Source organism: Eptatretus burgeri, chromosome 2, assembly GCF_056783735.1.
Source record: "Eptatretus burgeri isolate ZD-2024b chromosome 2, Ebu_testis_v1, whole genome shotgun sequence".
Classification (NCBI taxonomy): Eukaryota; Metazoa; Chordata; class Myxini; order Myxiniformes; family Myxinidae; genus Eptatretus; species Eptatretus burgeri.
Genome location: NC_140962.1, coordinates 138,750,703 through 138,771,789, shown reverse-complemented (window position 1 = coordinate 138,771,789; position 21,087 = coordinate 138,750,703). Strand labels below are relative to the sequence as shown.

General features: G+C 44.1%; 1 protein-coding gene across 2 annotated transcripts in view; it reads right to left on the bottom strand.

The window, feature by feature from the left end:
- The window catches only part of LOC147033277 (disintegrin and metalloproteinase domain-containing protein 9-like), a 47,511-nt gene extending 26,622 nt beyond the window's left edge, over positions 1-20,889 (bottom strand). Inside the window, exons 1-6 of one of the 2 annotated variants that reach the window (XM_085871501.1) lie at positions 20,673-20,889; positions 17,903-18,015; positions 17,691-17,767; positions 3,230-3,340; positions 2,901-3,099; positions 2,528-2,599 (exon numbers count right to left, since the gene is read on the bottom strand). In XM_085871501.1, the coding sequence (XP_085727627.1) occupies positions 2,528-2,599; positions 2,901-3,099; positions 3,230-3,340; positions 17,691-17,767; positions 17,903-18,015; positions 20,673-20,751 (651 nt within the window). In that variant the 5' untranslated portion in view covers positions 20,752-20,889. The remainder of the gene's footprint in view (positions 1-2,527; positions 2,600-2,900; positions 3,100-3,229; positions 3,341-17,690; positions 17,768-17,902; positions 18,016-20,672) is intronic. The other variant, XM_085871502.1, reaches the window with a different exon arrangement.
- Between the last annotated feature and the right edge of the window lie 198 nt (positions 20,890-21,087).

The window sequence follows — 21,087 nt, the reverse complement described above, 5'->3', positions numbered from 1 at the left end:
AAAATAAAAACATATGTGACTGCTACATTGTGTGACCGTGGAAATACTGCGGCCACCCTATAATTGCTAGTGGCTGTAGATTTTTTAGACCCTACGGCCGCCGAGCCAAATGTGACTGAAGCACAAGGCACCCATGTCTGTAGTTTCCTGACAGGTTGACTGTCTAAGGGGCTTGTTTTACGAAAGGTAAGACTTTCTTTTGTGACAATGAATTGCTTGTAATATACAGGTGGTGGATAAAAAAAAAAAACAAATTGACACACCAATGTAAAGTCACTTAATATGGTGTTGGGGCACCACGTGCAGCTAGTACAGCCTGCAAGCACCGTGGCATAGAGTCCAGCAGCGTCTGGAATTCTACAGGAGGTATGCGGCACCATTCTTCCAAGAGAAAGACAATCAACACACCTGTTTGATGGAGGTTGAAAATGCTGTCTCAGGTGTCATTCCAGAATATTCCATAAATGCTCGATTGAGTTCAGATCAGGTGACTGAGACGGTAATGACATATGGATAATACCAGTATCATGCTCATCAAACTATTGGGTGACCATACTTGCTCTGTGGATGGGGACATTGTTATCCTGCAAAACACTCCTCCTGGCAGGAAAGAAATGCTGTTGCATGGGGTGAAGATGATCACTCAGTACCATGATGATGAAGTAGCTATTGGCATTGACCTTGCCTTCTAAGGGAATGACTGCAACAAAGCCGTGCCAGGAAAATGCGGCCCACAACATTACAGAACCACCAGAACCCTTCACCGTTGGAACCAAGCACTCAGGGTTGGAGATTTCTTTAGGTTGGTGCCATAAGTGCACTCATCCGTTTGTCGAGAACATGGTGAAGGATAATCCATCTGATCATATCACATTTCTCCACTGCTCAGTAGTCCATTGCCTGTGCTCTTTGCACCACTGGACTCGCAAACATGCATTGCCAGGTGTGAAGAGTGGTTTATGCACTGCAACCCGCCGATGGTATCCTGTTCTGTGGAGTTCTCGGCGGATCATTTTAGATGAAACTGGAAGCTCGCACCCTTGGTTGAAATTTACAGTAAATTGATCTGCAGTTGCTCGCCTGCTTTGCTTTGCACTTCAAATTAATCCACGGATATCATGATCCTGGAGTATGCGCTTCCACCCACTGTTGCCCTTTGCTGATGATGTTTTTGCCGACGTCACCTTAGACACCGTTGCTCATGAAACATCAGCAAGTTGAGCTATCTTTGTCACTGAAGCTCCCGCCAAACGCACCCCAACATCACCCCTCTTTCAAATTAACTGAAGTGTCTTGCAGCTATGCTAGGCATAATTTAAGGTAACTCGGCCTGTGCAGCATTTTTATGCATGACCCAAAGCATGCGGGGATGTTATTTGCGAAATTAACACATAGGCCACACTGGTGTGGAAACTGTTGCTTTCAGTATACTTGGTGTCCCTCATATATCCACGCGTTTCCATTTTTTGTCTACTACCTGTACAGTGTACATGCTTATTTGTTAACATGACCAATTGTTTCCAACCTGCCTGATTGTCTCACCAATAGAGAAAGAGACAGAGTCTGTAAATAATAGATGGGAGTTTTGCCACGCTGTTTCGCAATGGTCAGAGACGAACTGACGTCCCACTAGCAGTTTCGCTCGGCCGTTCTTAATTTATAGGAATGTGGCATCGAGAGCATGGTTCTCTATCTGGGGGGATTAATTTGCCGGGAAGGTAACGCTGGAATTGGATGCGAGGACCATACCTAAATCAATCATTTAAAACAGCATCCTTAGTTGCTTAGCAACCCGTTGTGCCGCAGTATCATCTGCGGCCCGTCGGCTTCAGGGTCACAGGTCAGAAAGTGAGTCTGAGGAGCCCTCGTGACTGTGCCGGCAAACCCGTGACGATATTATAAGGATGCAGGGATCTTGGACAAAGGAGGAAGCCATTTTGCCTGTCATGCTTGTGTTCCATCAATACCACATTAATTCAATTTAACTTGGGGAGGAGGGAGAGCTGGTGAGGAGGAGTGAGGAAGGAAAAGGGATCTCACTCGGGGAGGTTTTTGTCTTCATTTATATTCTGTTTTATGCTAACTGTTTTCACCCCTGTCTGTCTGTCTGTGAGCAGGATATTTTTTTAATCTGTCAGTGATTCTTCACCATTGGGAGATGGGGCCAAAAACGACACATTACATTTTTACAAAAAGTTGTGGACGGATTAAGACAAAACTTGGGGGATGAGTTGGGCAGGTGACAAGCACAAGCCGATTCGATTTTGGTTTAAGGTCCGGATGCAGATCCAGCCTATAAGTGGGATACAAAATATACACTGTTCAGCCTGCCAGAGGTATGTGCTCTACCGAGTGACATTCTAGTTCTTTGTGTTTGGGATTTTTGGGTGATCAGGCTTCTGAGGTGGCCGGAATGATATACGCTAAAGTTAGCATCTGGAGTGCTATTAAATGCACTCCTCACTCTAATATTGACTGGAGTACTCATGGGAAAGAGGATGTGCAATAAAAATAGAAATGTTCGTACCAGGGTGTTGTCCAACACCAGTAGAAGCTCCAAGTAACGTGTGCTGGGCAGTACCACATGACGGCGCCTCCTCTAGGGAAGAGCACAGCTTTCTCTTACGAGAAACTCCAAAAAAATAAATCAAACATTATGCATTCTTCAAAAATCACCGACAGGCACTGCAAGCACCCGATTCGTAAAAACCTTGATCCAATCCTTCAAAACAATATGACTAAAATGAAAGCGAAATCACAATTATTGGATTCTGCTCTGGTGACAATCCGCAAAAAACTCAATTCGTTGTAATTCCATCCAAGATGGAATCACCTTCAGTCTATAGAAGCTGATGGGATCTGTCATTATTGTGGCAATTTGGGACCAAATACGCACTTACCACATGTGTGTGATTAGTGGAGTGGATGAAAAGGTTATGCCCAAAGTGTTGGTGGAGATGAGGGATTGAATGAGTCTTCACGCCACAGGAAGTGCGTTTTTCGGGAGCAACATCGAGAGGAACGAGGAGATGTCTGCCAGTCTCCTCTCCTTCCAGAGGCTTCAGACCATATCCAACACCTTCAACGATAAAGTAGCCCCTGCAACAGGTAACAACATACATGCCAGGTTTGCAGAAAGATACCTCACATGCAAGCAACTTCCAGAGATGAAAGTGGTAAAATGATGAGGCATCAAATATCCTTAGGGCATGATCGATGGTGGACACACCGAAGTCCATCGCAGGTACTGAGGCCCACAGATGAATCCAAGTCTCCTTCCACCATGCCTTGGTAAAAACAAGGTTCCACATTATAGTCGAGATGGTGTTGAATGGAGAGACTGCGCACACGCGCGCATGCGCACGCACACACAGCAACACAAATTAATGATATCTTCATGAAAAATCAATCTTACAAGACTTGCAGCCCCAACGCCAAAAATCATCAGCGGTTTCTTTGGAGGTCGTAAACGTTTTCACACATTTCTATTTACTGTACTATACATCAAAATGTCGGCCAATCTCATGAGTCGATTTGTATACATTTTACAATAGTCGGCTCTGCCCAGCCCAGTGGAGAATTGTGTGGTGTGTCAAACACAAAGCAAGCAGAAAATATCCTTTGGGATTGAGAGTGCAGGGATATAAATTTGAGCCATACTCAAATCACATCAAGCCAGCAAATTACTGTGAGGATAATATACCAACAGGCAACTAGAATAGCTCCAAGTACAACATATTGATAATATTTACTTAATTTGACACACATAGCAGAATTGATTAACTTAAAGGATTAACATTGTATGCATCAACAAATATGTAAAAATGAGTGGAATAATAAAGTCAAGATGGGTCCGGTGAAGGTTAAGATGAGTACGATGTAAAAGTTAAGATGGGTACAGTGTAGGTTAAGATGAGTACGATGTAAAAGTTAATATGGGTATGGTGTAGATTAATATGAGTACGGTGTAGGTTAAGATGAGTGTGATGAAAAAGTTAAGATGGGTACGGTGTAGGTTAAGATGAGTAAGATGAAAAAGTCAAGATGGGTACGGTGTAGATTAAGACGAGTATGATGTAAAAGTTAAGATGGGTACGGTGTAGATCAAGATGAGTATGATGTAAAAGTTAAGATGGGTACGGTGTAGATTAGTATGAGTATGATGTAAAAGTAAGGATGGGTATGGTGTAGATTAAGATGAGTATGATGTAAAAGTTAAGATGGGTACGGTGTAGATTAATATGAGTATAATGTAAAAGTAAGGATGGGTACGGTGTAGATTAAGATGAGTATGATGTAAAAGTTAAGATGGGTACGGTGTAGATTAATACGAGTATGATGTAAAAGTAAGGACGGGTATGGTGTAGATCAAGATGAGTATGATGTAAAAGTTAAGATGGGTACGGTGTAGATTAATACGAGTATGATGTAAAAGTAAGGATGGGTACGGTGTAGATTAAGATGAGTATGATGTAAAAGTAAGGATGGGTACGGTGTAGATTAAGATGAGTATGATGTAAAAGTTAAGATGGGTACGGTGTAGATTACTATGAGTATGATGTAAAAGTGAAGATGGGTACGGTGTAGATTAATATGAGTGTGATGTAAAAGTTAAGATGGGTACGTTGTAGATTAAGATGAGTATGATGTAAAAGTCAAGTTGGGAACGGTGTAGATTAATGAGTATGATGTAAAAGTTAAGATGGGTACGGTGTAGATTAAGATGAGTATGATGTAAAAGTTAAGATGGGTACGGTGTCGGTTAAGATGAGTATAATGTAAAAGTTAAGATGGGTACGGTGTAGATTAAGATGAGTATGATGTAAAAGTTAAGATGGGTACGGTGTAGGTGAAGATGAGTATGATGTAAAAGTCAAGATGGGTACGGTGAAGGTTAATACGAGTATGATGTACAAGTTACGATGGGTATGATGTAGGTTAAGATGAGTATGATGTAAAAGTTAAGATGGGTACAGTGTAGGTTAAGATGAGTATGATGAAAAAGTTAAGATGGGTACGGTGTAGGTTAAGATGAGTATGATGTAAAAGTTAAGATGGGTACGGTGTAGGTTAAGATGAATATGATGTTAAGGTTAAGATGGTAACGGTGTAGGTTAAAATGAGTATGATGTAAAAGTTAAGATGGGTCCAAATCAGTCAATAACCTTTTGACATATCCTGATCACTCAGACAGACAGATGTGAAAAAAAAAATTATATATATATATATATATTTGTGGGGTCTGTGACACTAAAAACGGTTATATTTTAAAGGCTTGCACTGCAGATTTAACATTGCTTTTTGTTTTTTTTAACTTATCCCAAAACGGCCAAGCTGTTCACAATCACCTTTTCTTCTCCAGCTCTGCATTTTTACCACAACTTCTATCATTTCTCATGAATGATTCCAACTCTGCCTGTGTATTATCATCAGAACAGCAGTTCTCCGACGTCCCCACCCAGCCATGCTGTTATCTTTAACAAGTCTGCCTTTCCGTGCTCTCGGAAAACAATCAGGAGCCTGCCTGCCATTGCATTCAATAGGAATGTTCTGGAAGTTCCACGTGGCTGTAGCACATACTTGGGTGAAGCCTGAATTATAACGGCTTGTGAGACTTGTATATTAATTACAGTAAGATAAACACCAGACTTGGAGTTACGTCTCAAATCTCATGCATTGTCTGGAATCATCTTGAGTGTCAGTGGTTGAGTCTGAAGTCACTTTTTATTTTTCATCCGTAGCATATTGGTGTATCCGTTTCCACTTTTTCCTCTCTACCCTTCTCCCATTATTTTCCTTTTGGGAAGCAAGACATTAACCTCAGGTGACAAAACCAAAATTATTCAACCGAGTTGAAGGTTGAAAGACGAGGCTAAAGGTTTGGATCCCAGGTTTGTAGTCTATCACTCTCGAGTCTCCAATCAAGATAGAAGCCGTTAAAAAGTCCAATGAAGTTGCATATTGTATAAATAAATAAATAAATAAATAAATATTTTAAAATGTGACTTCCCAGTTATTCTTGTAGGGCAACGTATACTTGCCCACGATTGATTGAATGGAAAAAGTGATGCCACCTATGTGTTTTGGCAACTTGTAGACGAGCCATTAGGATGGCCAAGAAGTAGGGACACTCGCCTCAAAGCCGTCTGGCCTGAGTTTGAATCCCGACAGAGATATAAACTGTCATCCTGGTGTTTTACAGGCAGGGTGATGAATCAATTTAAATGCCATCCTTGGGATGGACGTTAAACTGGGCGTCTCATCTGCCGGCATTACTTGGTGGACGTTAAAGATCTCACGGTGTCCTTCACGAAGAGTGGAAGAGCTGTTGCCAGCAGCGTGGTCAAATTCCAAATTTCTGCCCCAACTCCTGTTGGGATGGCAATGCATACCACCAAGTATGTATGGAACATCAGAGAGGGAGATTACATAACAAGGTGAAAAAAAGATTCACCAATGACAAGATCCAGTAATTCTTAGTTTTGAAATTTGCTTTTGTTTCGCTTTAAGAGACATCGACACACTTTTTAGCTCGCCTGTTCGAAGAACAGAGAGCTATAGCGATACCCCCGGCGTGAGCATCAGCGTCAGCATGAAAATGTTAAAGTTTTTGGTGCAAGTTATTTCCTTTCTAATGTTTTTATCTACCACACTATTTTTTACTGATTACAATATACAAATACATATATTGCTTTAAAATTATTTGGATCAGACTTCACTGCAATGCTTTATAAAAAATATTATTAGACTAATCTTTTAAAAATGATAAATGTATAAACAGGCGAGCATTGGGTGGCTTTGACACCAACTCTCTGGTTGTATTAGTTACAAGGCCATTGGCAGATGAACGACAAAATTCAACACTGTGTACACAATTTGAACATGTGGACGCAACATCAGGAGGCAAATGTTCAGAGGAAAACGGAATACAGGCCACCTAACAATAGGGGGGGAAAAGCGACTTAGTTGGTTACTCGAACCCACTATTCACCTCCAAAAGACAAACATGGAGGAGGTGGAAGTCATTCTAGTGTCTCATCACAAACGAGGTGTTGACATCCTGGAACTAGAGTAGCTATAGTCGATTGCAAATGATTTGTGATAAGCATCTGCATGGACTGAGAATTCCCAACAAATAGATGCAGCAATTAATAGGAAGTGGTAGTAAAGTCTTATTGGTTTAAAAAAAAACAACAAAAGGGGTTAATAAATAAAAACTGTGATGAGTAAACTCATGTGTACATTCTGTAACAACATTTTAATGATCATGTCTACAAAATGTAAGGCAAGTCTGGTATTTCCATATCAAATGAGCAAGTAGAGTCCAAATATGTCGAAACACTCTTGCACTATACTCAAACACTTCCTGAAAAACGATGTGTCCAACGCAGAATGCAGCACCGCAACTCTGTCAGCATTTTCTCTTCCTGTTATCACTTTCACAAAGAATGCTAGCAATCACGAGGCGTTTGACCAGGGGGAGCGAAATCATGTAACTGTTGGACTGAACCTAACCCCAAATGTATATCTAATAAATAAATAAAAATCTTGTTCCGATTGCACTTGAACCGACTCTAATCCATCTCCACTAACATATTAATGGATGACTACCAAACCTTTCAGTAGCTAGGCCAAAATGTCAGGTTTCCATACATGATATGCCTCCACGCACATTAGATCATTATCAAAATAAATAAATAAAAACTGCAGTGCCATAGAAAGTACGTGTGTGCAAACCACAAGCCTTTATGGAGAACTCTGGAAAAAAGATGAGGGTGTTATACATTTCATCCCCGCTCTTCAGCGTCCTTGTGATTTTGTCTTTTGATCTCTGAAGTCTTTGGTTGTTACGTTGGAAAGGCAAGACAGCACACTTAATGAAGATCATCGAAAGGAAGAAACTGTACATTAACTGCAATACAAATTGCAGCCGAAAATCACAAACATTACACAGTGTTGTGGGAATGACTTCTCAGGGATAGGTTAGTTATCTCCTACATTGAATGTATTCGAAGAAGAGTGAGGTACAGTAAGCCCTTGCTTAACATCGTCCCGGTTAACATTGTTTCGTTATCAAGTCGCTGATCTATTAGAGAACATACTCATTTAAAGTCGTTATCTGTTCCGTTACAAAGTCGTTTTATCTCTAGTTTAATACCAAACCGATGGTTTTCCTCGTTTTAACAAAGCTACAGTATACAACATAACAAAAATACCGGTGTATAGGCCGTACCGTTAATACTGATGTATAAGCCCACCCAGAGTACGTGCATTATAGGCCTTATATACACTGAGCTGTGCATTGATAACATTGGTGGTTGCGTCACCCTCTCCGATCTCAGGTGTTTGACAAGTACGGTAGTGATCCACCTGACTAGCTGCCACGTGTTTATATTGTGATGGCTGTGGAAATTCGCAAACCACCATTCAGGTCCCGTATGCGAGATATCTCTTAAGTACATGTGTAGTTAGCCCCAAACCCGTTGTTTAGAGGGAATAAATGTGATTCATTCGGGCTGCGACGCTTTGAGTCAGTCGTTTTTCTTTCTCTATCTTTTATTTCAAATAAAAACCAACGAGGACGCTCGGTGGGCTTTTCGTGCCATTCTTCTCCGCGCTTGGTGTGAGGGGAGAGAAGCGAGGGGAGGGCAGCTGGCGCTCGATTGGTGGATGCGCGGTGTGACGCGGCCAGGGAGGAGGAACGCCCCTCTTCGAGACCTTTCTCGAAGCACCTCGAAGGCGGGTGGAGCAAAGAACGGGGCGGAGCAACAGGGCGGAGCTCCGAGGATATAAAAGTCAGAGACGGGGGAAGCAGTTGTGTGGATGCTCTTGCTCGGTGGATATTCTTGCTTCGTGGTTGCTCTCGCTCTCGTCTTCCGGCTCGCTCATCCTGGTGGCCGCTGGCCTGGTCTTTTGTGGGGCAGTTGCAAGACCCCGCTGGCGGGAAGGAGCGTCCGCCATTCCCCTCCCCCGACTTCGGGCATCCACGTTTCCCCCCCTCTATCCGCGCTGGGATAGCGCCGAACACTCGGTCCGTGGCGTCGAGTGGCCAACACGTGCAGGCGCGAGGCACGCCGGAGAGGCCTCGCCTACCACGCTCGGGCACGGAGTCGTGGCCAGGCGGGACCACGTCGACGGACGTTGGAGAGGGACTCGACACGCTCAGGGAAGTCGCGACTTCCATTTCTTTTGGGTTCTGTGTAAACGTGTGTGTGTGGCGCCAGTCTGGTGAAGTAAAATTGTATAAGTGTTCTGTGTAGTAAATCATATTCGGTTGTAGCTCTGCATCGTTCCTTGCTTGTGTTTCTTTACGGTGATTGTAAATACGTGTATTGCTTTTATTGTATCCCTGTGACTAATATACGTGCCTTCCGTGCTACCGCATTAAACGTGCTTGTCCGATTGTTCCCCGTTTTGCTGCATCCTTTCCTTCGTTTGAATCTCCATCTTGCTTCACGCAAAGGGTTCGTAGTGAGCTTAATATGCCCGATAAGTAATCGGAACCGTTGAGGCCGACGATAACACCGCTCGGTTATCCCGATAGTACGGAACGGACCGCTTAGGCGGCCCGTGTCCGGAGTCGACCTGCGATCGCCCGGTTTACCATCCGCGTGGGTACTTAGGTAGGTCGAGTTTGGCAAACAACCCTATCCCACGCGGGTAGCCGATTGGCGCGATCGTGGTGAGGCCGAAAGGCCAACCCGTGACTAGCTCCCGGCGTTAGTCCGAGAGGGTCACGACAGAATTGTCCGTCCGGTGGGCAACGTGCCACGATTCGAGTCACGTGGCCGTTCGCACGCCGGCGGGCGCGAATTCGCAACAATATGTTAAACTGAGGGAAACATCCTCAAGTGCGTTGATAACACCAGTGGGTCCTGGGCTGAAGTTACTCAGGTATGCATGAATGGTGTGTGGAGGAAGTTGTGGCCTGGATATGTCAATGACTTGAAAGGATTTAAAGATGTTGTCCTCGCTATGAAGAAAGTTATCCTCGGCTTGGCCAATAAAGCGGGGTTTGAGGAAGTGGAAGAAGCCGACGTTACACAACTTCTGCAATCACACGAAGAAGATCTGAAACAACTAGAGATGATTATTTTCAATTGATTTGTTTAATTTTTTTAAAACTTTACACTCTATATGTAAATAATGTCTTTTGTCTGGCAATAAATTTTTCCTTGGAACCTAGCCCCCCTATTTACATCAATTATTATGAGGAAATTGGATTTGTTTGAAGTTGTTTCAGTTAAAGTCGCACTTTTCAAGAACATAACGACAATGTTAAACAAGGACTGGCTGTAATTTATTTGTGATTACGAGATATGCATCGTTTCATGTCGAGAAAGATGTCGTCTTTCCACCCCCAATGTTTGTGTCTAAAACCGCCAACCCTTAGTCACCCCATTTTAGTGTTCTTACCAAGCCTGGTGTTGGCTTAGTGGTTCGGGTGGCTGCATTGGGATCTTAGGGTGCTGAGTTTGAGCCCCATTTTCCGCTGAATTAACACCAGGTGGGGTTGACTCAGCCTGTCATCCTTCCGAGGTCGGCGAAATGAGTACCAGTGTACTGGTATAGGGGCACAAGCATCAGCGGCATTGTCACACCCCAACAAAATGATAGCTGCCCAGCAGCCAAGATGCCATAAGCAAGAAGAAGAACAAGAAGTGTTCTTACCTTTATAATTGGTCTTTTATGTGCTTTAAAGCACTCTGACAGGACATCCGTGCCAGTTTAGGCGGGAAAAGATGAGTTTCAATCCCGACCAAGGTGGAGGAGTTTTGATCCCGGACCAATAGTGGCCAAGAGGGGAGGGGCTAAGTACGTCATCGGTGTGAGTGGGGGCGAAATCTATAAAGGTGGGTGTAACCCACGCAGAGGAGAGCAGAAGCCTGGAGCCTCGCTGGGAGAAGCTGCACAGAGTACTCTGGGGTTTTCCCCTGAACGGGTACTCCCTCTACTGTTGAGGTCTCTGCCATGCCAACCCAACAAGCCCTGTCCACTTCTTTTCATATCGGGAGTGGACTGCGACACGGATATTCTTTTTGGACTGATCGTGCCTCATCAAGTGTCTAGCCGTGTCCAGTCAGGCACGGCCGTGGTATTTTCTGTCCTGTCCGTCACTTGTCATTGTCTATCTTCTGTGGAATGACTGAGGCCTTGAGATAAATAATTAAGGATACTGTTCATTTGTTTGATCTGTGGTTCATGTACACGGTACAGGGATAAGGGGTGTTCACTGCTCATATATGTTATTTGCTTCCATTTGTATCCCCACCCCATGTTCCAAATTATATTATAAAAACACTTGGTCTCCAGGTGAATTTGGGTAGTTCTGATCATGGTTGCAATTGTGCACGTCCATTAAAAGACAAATTGGATAAGGGAAATTGGAGCTCATACATAATGAGGCCGTGCCATGTGCTGAACGACTCCGCTCGGTTGTTTATTGAGATCAGGCGTACGGCACCGAATCAGCACGACATCCACTGGCTCGGTTGTCCCACTCTGTACGGTATCGTGGTGGACAGACACGTGACCCGACTCAGGACGACCGAATCAGTCGGCCGCCTTGACTGCTTTGACACAGTAAGCCAGGATTCGAGCCGGGCAACCAGACGACTACAACGACATAATTCAACAGCTGAGCAACATGCGGAGATATTACCTCACATGCATAAAAAAATGAGCGAGTGACAAACACACAGCAGTACATAAGGATAGACAGAACAAAACAGAGTTTAGAAGACACAAGAATCACAATGGTGGTTCTCACAAAAGTTGGACTTGCTAATGGCTGTTAGTGTTGTGCCGAGATGTACTAGAAACAAGACACACACACACACACACACACACACACACACACACACACACACACACACACACACACACACACACACACACACACACACACACACACACACACACACACACACACACACACACACACACACACACACACTAAAGCCATTTTTCCCTGTTTGAGCAGGGTTTGGCCTTGCGGGCCCCATGCCAATCATGGTTCCCTTTTTGAGTCAATGTTTTATGGCCGGATGCCCTTCCTGACGCCAACCCTTTAGTCGCCTCTTACGACATGAAGGGATACGGTGTTCCTATTCCAACCGGGGCACACACCGGAACCAGTACACTGGTACTCATTTCGCCGACCAACATCAGGGTCTCTATACTGTTCCTTTTGTTCCGGTATGTCCTGATCACTTTATGTTCTCGCTCCTCCACGAGCCTGAACTTTGCATACAACAAGAAGAAGAAAAAGATTTTCCGACTGCCTTTATAATCAGCAGGGCACCCATCTTAACAAAGGTTTCAACCATTTTCTGCCCAGAACCTCCCAAAAGGGTGGGTCCAAAAGCTCGGCCAGACTCCACATCGGTAGGTCCACAAATTTAGCTGTGTTCAGTCAGCCAATCCGGCAATGAAGCCTCACTTTCTAATTATCTACGAACAGCAGATGACCTGTACATGTTCACCTTCCTTGCAAGACAAAGGCTAGATAGACTATTCCCAGCTAAAAATGGTTTCGTTCAACACACACTACACAATTGGTTTGTCACTTCAGGCTACTTGGCGGATCTGGATGCATCTGGAACATTTCCAACCCTGATGTAGTTTAACTGTGGTGACAGTAAAATTTTACACCAAACTCTCCATGAGGTGGGTTCGCGGCCAAGGCACAAATCTTAAAAACCAAAACCATTTTTTTGTTCTTGTTAACTCACATAGTCCAGATTCCTTATTACTAGCCATTACTAATTGTATGAGCATGATGCTATCCATCCATCCATTTGCAGAGCGTTGGTGCTGCCGAAGCAGTCTCCTTGGCTATTGGGCACAATCCTGGATGGGTCACCACTCCAACACAGGATACCAGCAAGCTGGCACTCATTTTGCCGACCTCGGAAGGATGACAGGCAGAGTCAACCCCACCTGGTATTAATTCAACAACCAAGGGGGATTTGAACTCAGGATCCTAGGATCTCAAGCCCACCACCCGAACCATTAAGCCAACACCAGGCATGCACATTTATGATACGACATTTAACTCTTCACATTTTGTATTTTACAAATGTCTGTATGAGAAGCAGTGAACTCAAATATAGACAGTGACAGCAGTGCAGATGAATCGCTTACCTGTCTACCACCAAAACACATGAAAACCACAGAGTGGGGGAAATGTGTAATTGACCAAACAAGCACAGGAGCAGATCTGATGAAAGCTGGAGATGAAGGAATTGAAAAGTCTGTGTCTGCTGTAAAATACCGAAATGATGGAACCTATCAAGTACCAACCTCTTCAGAATTTTATTGAAACAATGGACACCATGGACATCGATTGGAGCCATACATTCCTTCCTTGCACACACTTACAGGATGTGACTCGACAAGTGCCTTCATTGGGATTGGCAAGATGACTGCTCTGAAGATATTCCTTAAAGACAAAGATCATCCTTCGGCACATTTCCAAGCTGGGAGATGTCATCCCACCAACAGAAGACACAGTCCGTTCATGTGAACAGTTTTTATGTACCTTGTACAGCACATCTAAGGCAACTGGTGTCACAGCCAACCGGGTTTGATACTGGATGTTCCGTCAGAAAAGGCAGGAAAGTGAATACTTTCCACCAACTGTTGACAGCATCAGGCCGCACATCAAGAAGGCCAATTGTCAATCCATCTGGAGGATGTCCCTACATGCAACACAAGAGTTACCAGAACCCGATGTGCATGGTTGGAACACCGGCACGGGTGGAACCACATAATCCATCCCGATGTCCAATGACCCTGCCCCAGCTGGACTGGCAGAACTGACAGCATGCAGATGTTCGCTGAGCCACTTGTGTATATGCAAGTTCAATAGGGTGCCGTGCAGAGACGAGCGCAAAAATCCACACAGAATACCATTCATCAGCAACGACTCAGATGATGACGATGACGATAACGATGATAGCAGGGGTGGCAACGACGACGATGATGATGATGATGATGATGATGATGGTGGTGATGATGGCAGCAGCGGTGGCAACGACAATGATGATGATGATGACGGTGGCAGCGGTGGAGATGACGATGATGACAATACCGATGATGATGATGACGGCAGCAGTGGTGGCAACGACGATGGTGATGATGATGATGATGATGATGACAGTGGCAGCGGTGGCGATAACAATACCGATGATGATGATGATGATGATGACGGCGGTGGCGATGACGATGATAATACCGATGATGATGGCAGCAGCGGTGGCAACGAAGACGATGACAATGACAATGATGATGACGGTGATGACAATGACTATGATAAATGACAACTTTATTACCTCTTGCACCTTTGGATTGGATCATTCATGTCCAAACAGGAGCTAAAAGTATAATATCAGTTGCTGATTAATTTAGTTTACAATGTATTCTAAAAGTCCCAGTTTTGGGATCACACCACGAGTCGAGACATGCTAAATGTATAATCATATATTAAGTTTTTATTTTTTTTAACTTTATAAGGAGGATATTTTGATGACTATAATTTTGATAACATTTCCTGTACAAGCCCAGTTACAATAACTCACTTGATTTCTCACACATTATCTAAACGTTCAGTGAAAGGATGTGGATATGGATGAGCAGTAATGATTTATTTCAAGTTTACTCGTTTCATGGTACTTTGGGGGTAAGGGAAAGGAAACACTGACATGTTTCTTAAATTCCATAAAATTCAACACTATAGTTTGCTTTCTTGAAAAATCACATATATTTAGTTAGCAGCTCTGATAACCATCGTTGAACTTGTGGTTCATCCATATGCATTCCTGTGAAATTGTATTAAAACAAAACGGAGGTGTTTTAAATGTAATTTTGTGTTTATTGTTAACTTCACATACCATAGCTCATTCATACATTAACTGCTTGAACACCAATACAAGAAGTACTGTCATAGCATCCATGCAAATACAATTAGTAATGGCTAGTAATGAATCTGGCCTATGTGAGTTAAAAAGAACAAAAAAAATTGTGATTAAGATTCTGATTTATGCCTTGACCGTTAAACCCCCCGATGGAGAATTGGGTGTAAAATTTTACTGTTCCTACAATTAAACTGTACATCGGGGCCAGAAATGGTCGAGATACATCCGGATCCGCCAAATAGCATGACGTGACAAACCAACAGTGTAATGGGTGCTGTTGAACGAAACCCATCATCTCGGCCTCTTTTGAAAATCGCCTCTTAGTTTAAGATGTTTACTCACACTTTACTCCCAAAATGAAACAATAACCTTTTCACTGATGTCCAACAGTTAGTTCAAACATTTGAAATTAAATAACAGCCAAGTACATTTTGTTAAAAGTCCAGTGATGAGCAAGTCAGCATCAACTGTCACTATTCAAATAATTTCAAACAAGTTCCTTGCATTTTATGGTAAAGATTTGCACACAAACATGATAAAGAAAATTTACTTCGCAGATGTGAGCGACGGGCTTGCAGGGTGGTAAGACACAACGCTTTGATAACCTGTTCCATTTGTTGGTTGCATGTTGCTTATCTTCCAATAATATAATCTGTTGGCATGAGTTGGCACTGGGGGCACTGCATCAGCAGTCGAGCCGTGCACCCAGCAATGATGCAAACTAGGAGCGTGTTCGGCTTGCTTACTTGCTTGCCAAGGGGCTCATTTGATTGAAAGCACTCGAGCTCGTCCTGAAACGGAACGGAGAGCTTGGCACCACTTAACAATGTGGCAATCTCCATCAAATTGTAAACAATGCTATCGTGGTACTTTTGTGCTTGGAACATGTTACAGAGCACTGTTATGAAACAACAGAGATGGCTACATCTTGTGCTTATCTGCCATGATTGAGACAGGATGCTGTCCGAGAAACAGCCGTCGCTAGAAACTGACTCTCTCTACCCAGCTACCAGCACATGTACAAGGGTGATTTGAGTGGTGAATCCAACACCCATTGCCATTGCCCGGCAGTTACCACAAGAGCATGTCAAAATAATTATCTATCATCAACACAAATTTCTACAAATCAAATGAATCACCAACTATTTATAGTGGAGAGAAAGTATACATGGTTCAACATCTACTCCTCCGAGACGATCCCCCACAATCTACCATCCCACACTCCCCTTCCACCATCCCTCCCAACAGTACCTACCACCATCACCCCCCCCTTCTACAATCCCCATCCACTGGGGAGGCACATTGACACCTCACAGACATGACGGCGGGACACGGCACGCACACAAATGGCGTCCAGGAAAAGTATGAAACGGGACGATCCCGTAACATGCAAGACACCTGGTTAGCCTACGACAGTGGGACAAAGCATTCGTCGCCTATTTTGTCCGCGGTGTCCGTGCTGTCGGGCGATAACTAGTATTTCTGCTCGAGTAATATATAAACCGATTTATCAGTTTATACAAGATCCTTCCCTTATAATCCGTCAATTGAATGAAAAGCAAAATCTACCGAGCTGAAATGATCACAAGACCAGCATTTGATTTCACGAACACTTCCGTCTTCTTCCTCTGAATTGCGTGCACAAGGCTCAAGACGATAAGACTCCACATTTCCCCAGAAAGCATTTCCATCACTAACTTTGTCTCCAATAGTTTCTTCAAAATCCCACTGATCACTTTCAACATGCTGAGAACCATCAGTGTTACTAATGACGGTGGAATCAGTATCGGAATCCGAGTTCGACCTGCACAGTTTCTCGAGGTCACCCACCGTTTGGATGAATACGGCTTCCAGATATGACGTCACCGGCGAAATCGAAAATCCACACTCTCAGACTTTTTTTTGACACTTTGTGATTGGCAAAAAAAATTCAATTTACTTTTTTCTCTTAAAATAATAAATGATTTTCAATGGTTTTCAGAAAAAGAAAAAATAAACCAATGTCACCCTCAGGGTGACCCGTATCTTGCCAAAAGGTGACCACGTGTGACTTCTTTAAGGTCACACTGAGGTGAACAGAGCTGCTATCCCCCAGGAGCGACTCCTTGAGGAATATCTGCCGACGAGAGATTCCGATGAAAATCGTTCTACAGAGTAACCATGAAAAATATGCGTTTGCCTCATAACGTCACCAAATGAAGTCATAATGTCTCAAGCTTGACATATCTAGAAAGCACTCATCGAGGTGTTCAATTTGAGGTACAACACGATATGGTTCCTAAAACTTGAAAATTTGACCTTGGGGTCAAATATGTTTGACCTTAGGCGTTAACCATGAAGGTCAAGGCCAATCGCCACCAAAAATTAATCAGCTGAGCGCCAGACCATGAACTATATTCCCATGAAGTTTGAAGACGATCCGATGAAAATTACTCAAAAAAATAAGGGTTTCGTCGACTCCCCTGATTTGCGACAAAGTGACCTTGACCTTTGACCTTGACCTTCAAAATTTTATGCGCTGAAAGGGACCTCTATAGGCCTCTGATATGCGAAGTTACAAAAATTTCCAATGATAACTGTGCTCTGCAGAATTTTTTATACGTGATTACAGACAAAAAAAAATAAAAATAAAAATAAAAATAAAAAAAACATACAAGCTGACTAACACATCTTGCAAAAACTTCGTTTTGGCAAGATAATAATTGCATTTGGGTTCCTCTTTAAAAACCAATGGGTTGTCAAATTACACTGATATTTCCCTCCCGAACATACTCATTCCTCCAAACATTCAGGATGTGTTTCGAACGACCCATTTGGATGGTGTAGCGAAGGTGATCCGGATATTGCACCTACGAACAAACAGGATTCACACCGATCTCTCGAAAGACAAGTTCCTCATGACGATGTACAGCCATATGTAAAAAAAAAACACAATAAAACTACGAACAATTAATCAATCCTCCCGTCCCATCAAACTCACAGACCTCGGACAGTCTGCCTTGTGCCGTCTTTCCTTCCATTCGCACAACGGTGGCCACCTTATGATGATCCTGTTGGCAGCCATCGGTGCATACATTGTGCCCATTTGATAGCAGACCTGCAAGCGCGTAGACCGTGCATAGTTAACAGCATGTTTCTTCAATCTACCAACCCCATTCTTACCATAAATACATCCACATTCCTTTTATATAATTAACTTATCCCATCTATGTTGATGCAGGGAATTTAGCTAAAGTATGGAACACAATGGCATACTCTTTTTGAGATGTCTGAAGGTGCAGCAGCCAAATGGGGAGAGCACGATGAGACCCCTTGCCTCCTTTGTTGTACACCTGTTGCCTTGTAACTCACCTGGATAGGCTCTGGATGACTTCTCAGATTGAAATGGATTGAGCACGTATTCCGATCGGTGAAGTAGTCGGAAACGGTTGCATAAATTAAAGACACAGGTAGAGACTGTTGCGGAAATGGGCCCTTAGTAGGTTATTAAATATAGGATTAGCCCAGATCCCCAATAAATTCATGTTTAGCCAGGTTGTTTGGTAATTATCGGACGTTAAATGTGTGTCGGAAGGTGTAGCAGGTGGTCCAGTGTTCATACAGTGGTGGTGTACAGAGAGGCGCCTTCTTTTTTACTTCCCCCCTCTTAACCAGCCCCCACCCAGCGCCCTGGCAGAGCCAGTCAACAAGACGTGCCAGCAACCCATTGGCAGAGAGCTGCTGCAAACCCGGACGATGGACCAATCACGCGTCCCCGGAAGTGGTCCGAAAAGCCCGCCCAGAAAGGCAAGACCAACTGCTTTTCCTGTCTGCCATCTGCTTTATGAGGAGTCACATGACCAGCTGTTCCTCCTTGGCCATGGATCCAGCATGCAGGTCATCCTCAGGTTCATCCTGAATCCAACCACAAAGCCTCTGACTGTCCTTACTCCCTGCACAGCTCGACCACGTCTTTTCATCCCATCGATCCACCTGCAGAGTCCAACACCCAGATTTGGCCTAATCTGGTGTACAGGCCAGGCCTGGATTTGCATACTGGACCTTGTGAAAAACCAGCTGGAACACACCATAGATCCCACTCTCTTGTGCCGTCGACCTCACAGGGGCTGGACGCACTGAGACTGCGTGTGGGGGCTGGGCCGATAGGAGGCCGTCGCCACCATTTTGCCACGCTGTATGTTTGGGTTGGGTGCTCAAATCCGGCAACATCGGCTTGTCACAAGCCGCATTTCTGCCTTCCACACCTTTCCTCTCGTCCATGAGGCACCACCGAGTACTCCGTGTCTTGTATGCATCTTGTCCAGGCCTAAGGCTTATTTTGCAAGGGCCCCCCTGCGAAACCCGTATCCGTAGCTCCCTAGATAAGAGTGGGTTATAGATGAATGATAACGTTATCGCGAATGCTTTGCTTGTGTCGTGTTCCCCGATGTTTCCCCATTAAATCTAGCTGATCCATACGAAATTTGCCGCACTGAATTTATCCGTGTCGCGCTGAAGAACAATCGCTCGATTTGTATTTAAAACCAAACCGGCTACGCATTGCAGCAGACTTCGCTCGGTCTCTGATAAAACTCAGTCTGTAGCCCGGGGTATATCCCCAACTGGCAAGGCACAGGGTACTTTGGTATCGTGATCTTAGGCGCGTGACCCGAGACCTGTGCCGAACTAGCCGGCGATATAACCCGTGAGACGGCAGTGCTGTTAAGCGCTACCGAATCAACAACAGAGACAAAACCACCACCACCATCATCGACTGCAAGGCTTTTGTCCATAGGTCAATATGGAGTTCTGCTCTTCCTTACGGGCTGGCGCCCCAGCATCACATCTGCCTCTCCTGCATTGCGTGGGATCCAAAATCCTCAACATGATTGGAATTTCCCACGAAGAGGCCAAAGCACAAGAGCCTGTGCTCTCACATCGCAGACACGTTAGCGGTCTCTTCTTCGGACTAGCTCCCTCTGCATTGGGACCCTCCCCAGCTCCTCCAGGGCGCGCATGTTGTTCTCATAAACCCCTCAATCCGGGTAAACTCACAAAATAGACTCACTGCGCACCTCAACCCCTTTATCCCTTTTTTCTCCGACTCGTGGAACTGCCTTCCAGAGACTTCAACTTCACACTTCCCTCCAGGGCTTGAAGCACCATTTGATGTCATCAACAATCCCCATGGAGGGGTTTCAGTAGCCATGATGCAGTGCATGGGCGCCATATTGGTTGGCAAACCAAACAAGGCCAAATAATTAGCGTGATCTCCCATTGTAATGAGAAGAATGAGGTAAATGTGCGAGATGGTAGAGCTACTGACACGATCGTTTCCAGGGAAGTGGATACAACCAACATGGCGGCGCGCACGGAATTGTGGGATAGCTCCAAAGTCCCTCGATGAACCCGATCCAACCCAGCCCAACCCCCCTCTGACCGCGTTTCCTTCCCTTCTTTCTCTCATTCATTCATCATTCATTCCCCTGCTATCACCGACCTCTTCCAAGACCCTCGACCTTGTAGTAAGTCGTTGAACACCATCCAAAGTACATGATATATTTAAACAAGTTAGCGATCTGAAGGAGACATCTCTCAGGTGTAAAAAGATTTGAATTACGGGTGTTGGCGAACAGTGCTTGGGGAAAGGAGCACTGTTCGCCAACGTGATACAGCACAGGGGGCACGAACGTCGTCGACAGGTAAGCCAAGCAGGTAAAGCGACATTGGAGAGCTCATCAGAGCGCAGTGAACACGTGAACGGTGCCTCCTGACCTGCGTGCGAAGGGCTCGAAGCGCTTCGTGACGAGAAAAACAGCAAAATGAGCGGAACAACAACACCAACCACGACCATGTTACCCAGACACGGCCCGTCAAGAGGAGCACGTGAACGGCCCGTCCGGTGAACCTAATTCATTCCCTCGTTCATTCATTCTCGTTGAAACATTCATAAATAATTCATTTCAGTTGAAAACATAATTATCTCGTCGTCTATTATTGTTGTCCCTGTAGACTGTAGTACCAACCTTTCTACTACTAGCCTTTGTAATTTAATAACATTTCGCCGATATATTTCTCTTCTGACAATCTTTTGATAACCTCTAACATTAAATACCACACCGTTTTATTTATTTTATATATATATATATATTGAAAATATACATATACGAAAATATGATATCAACTAGGC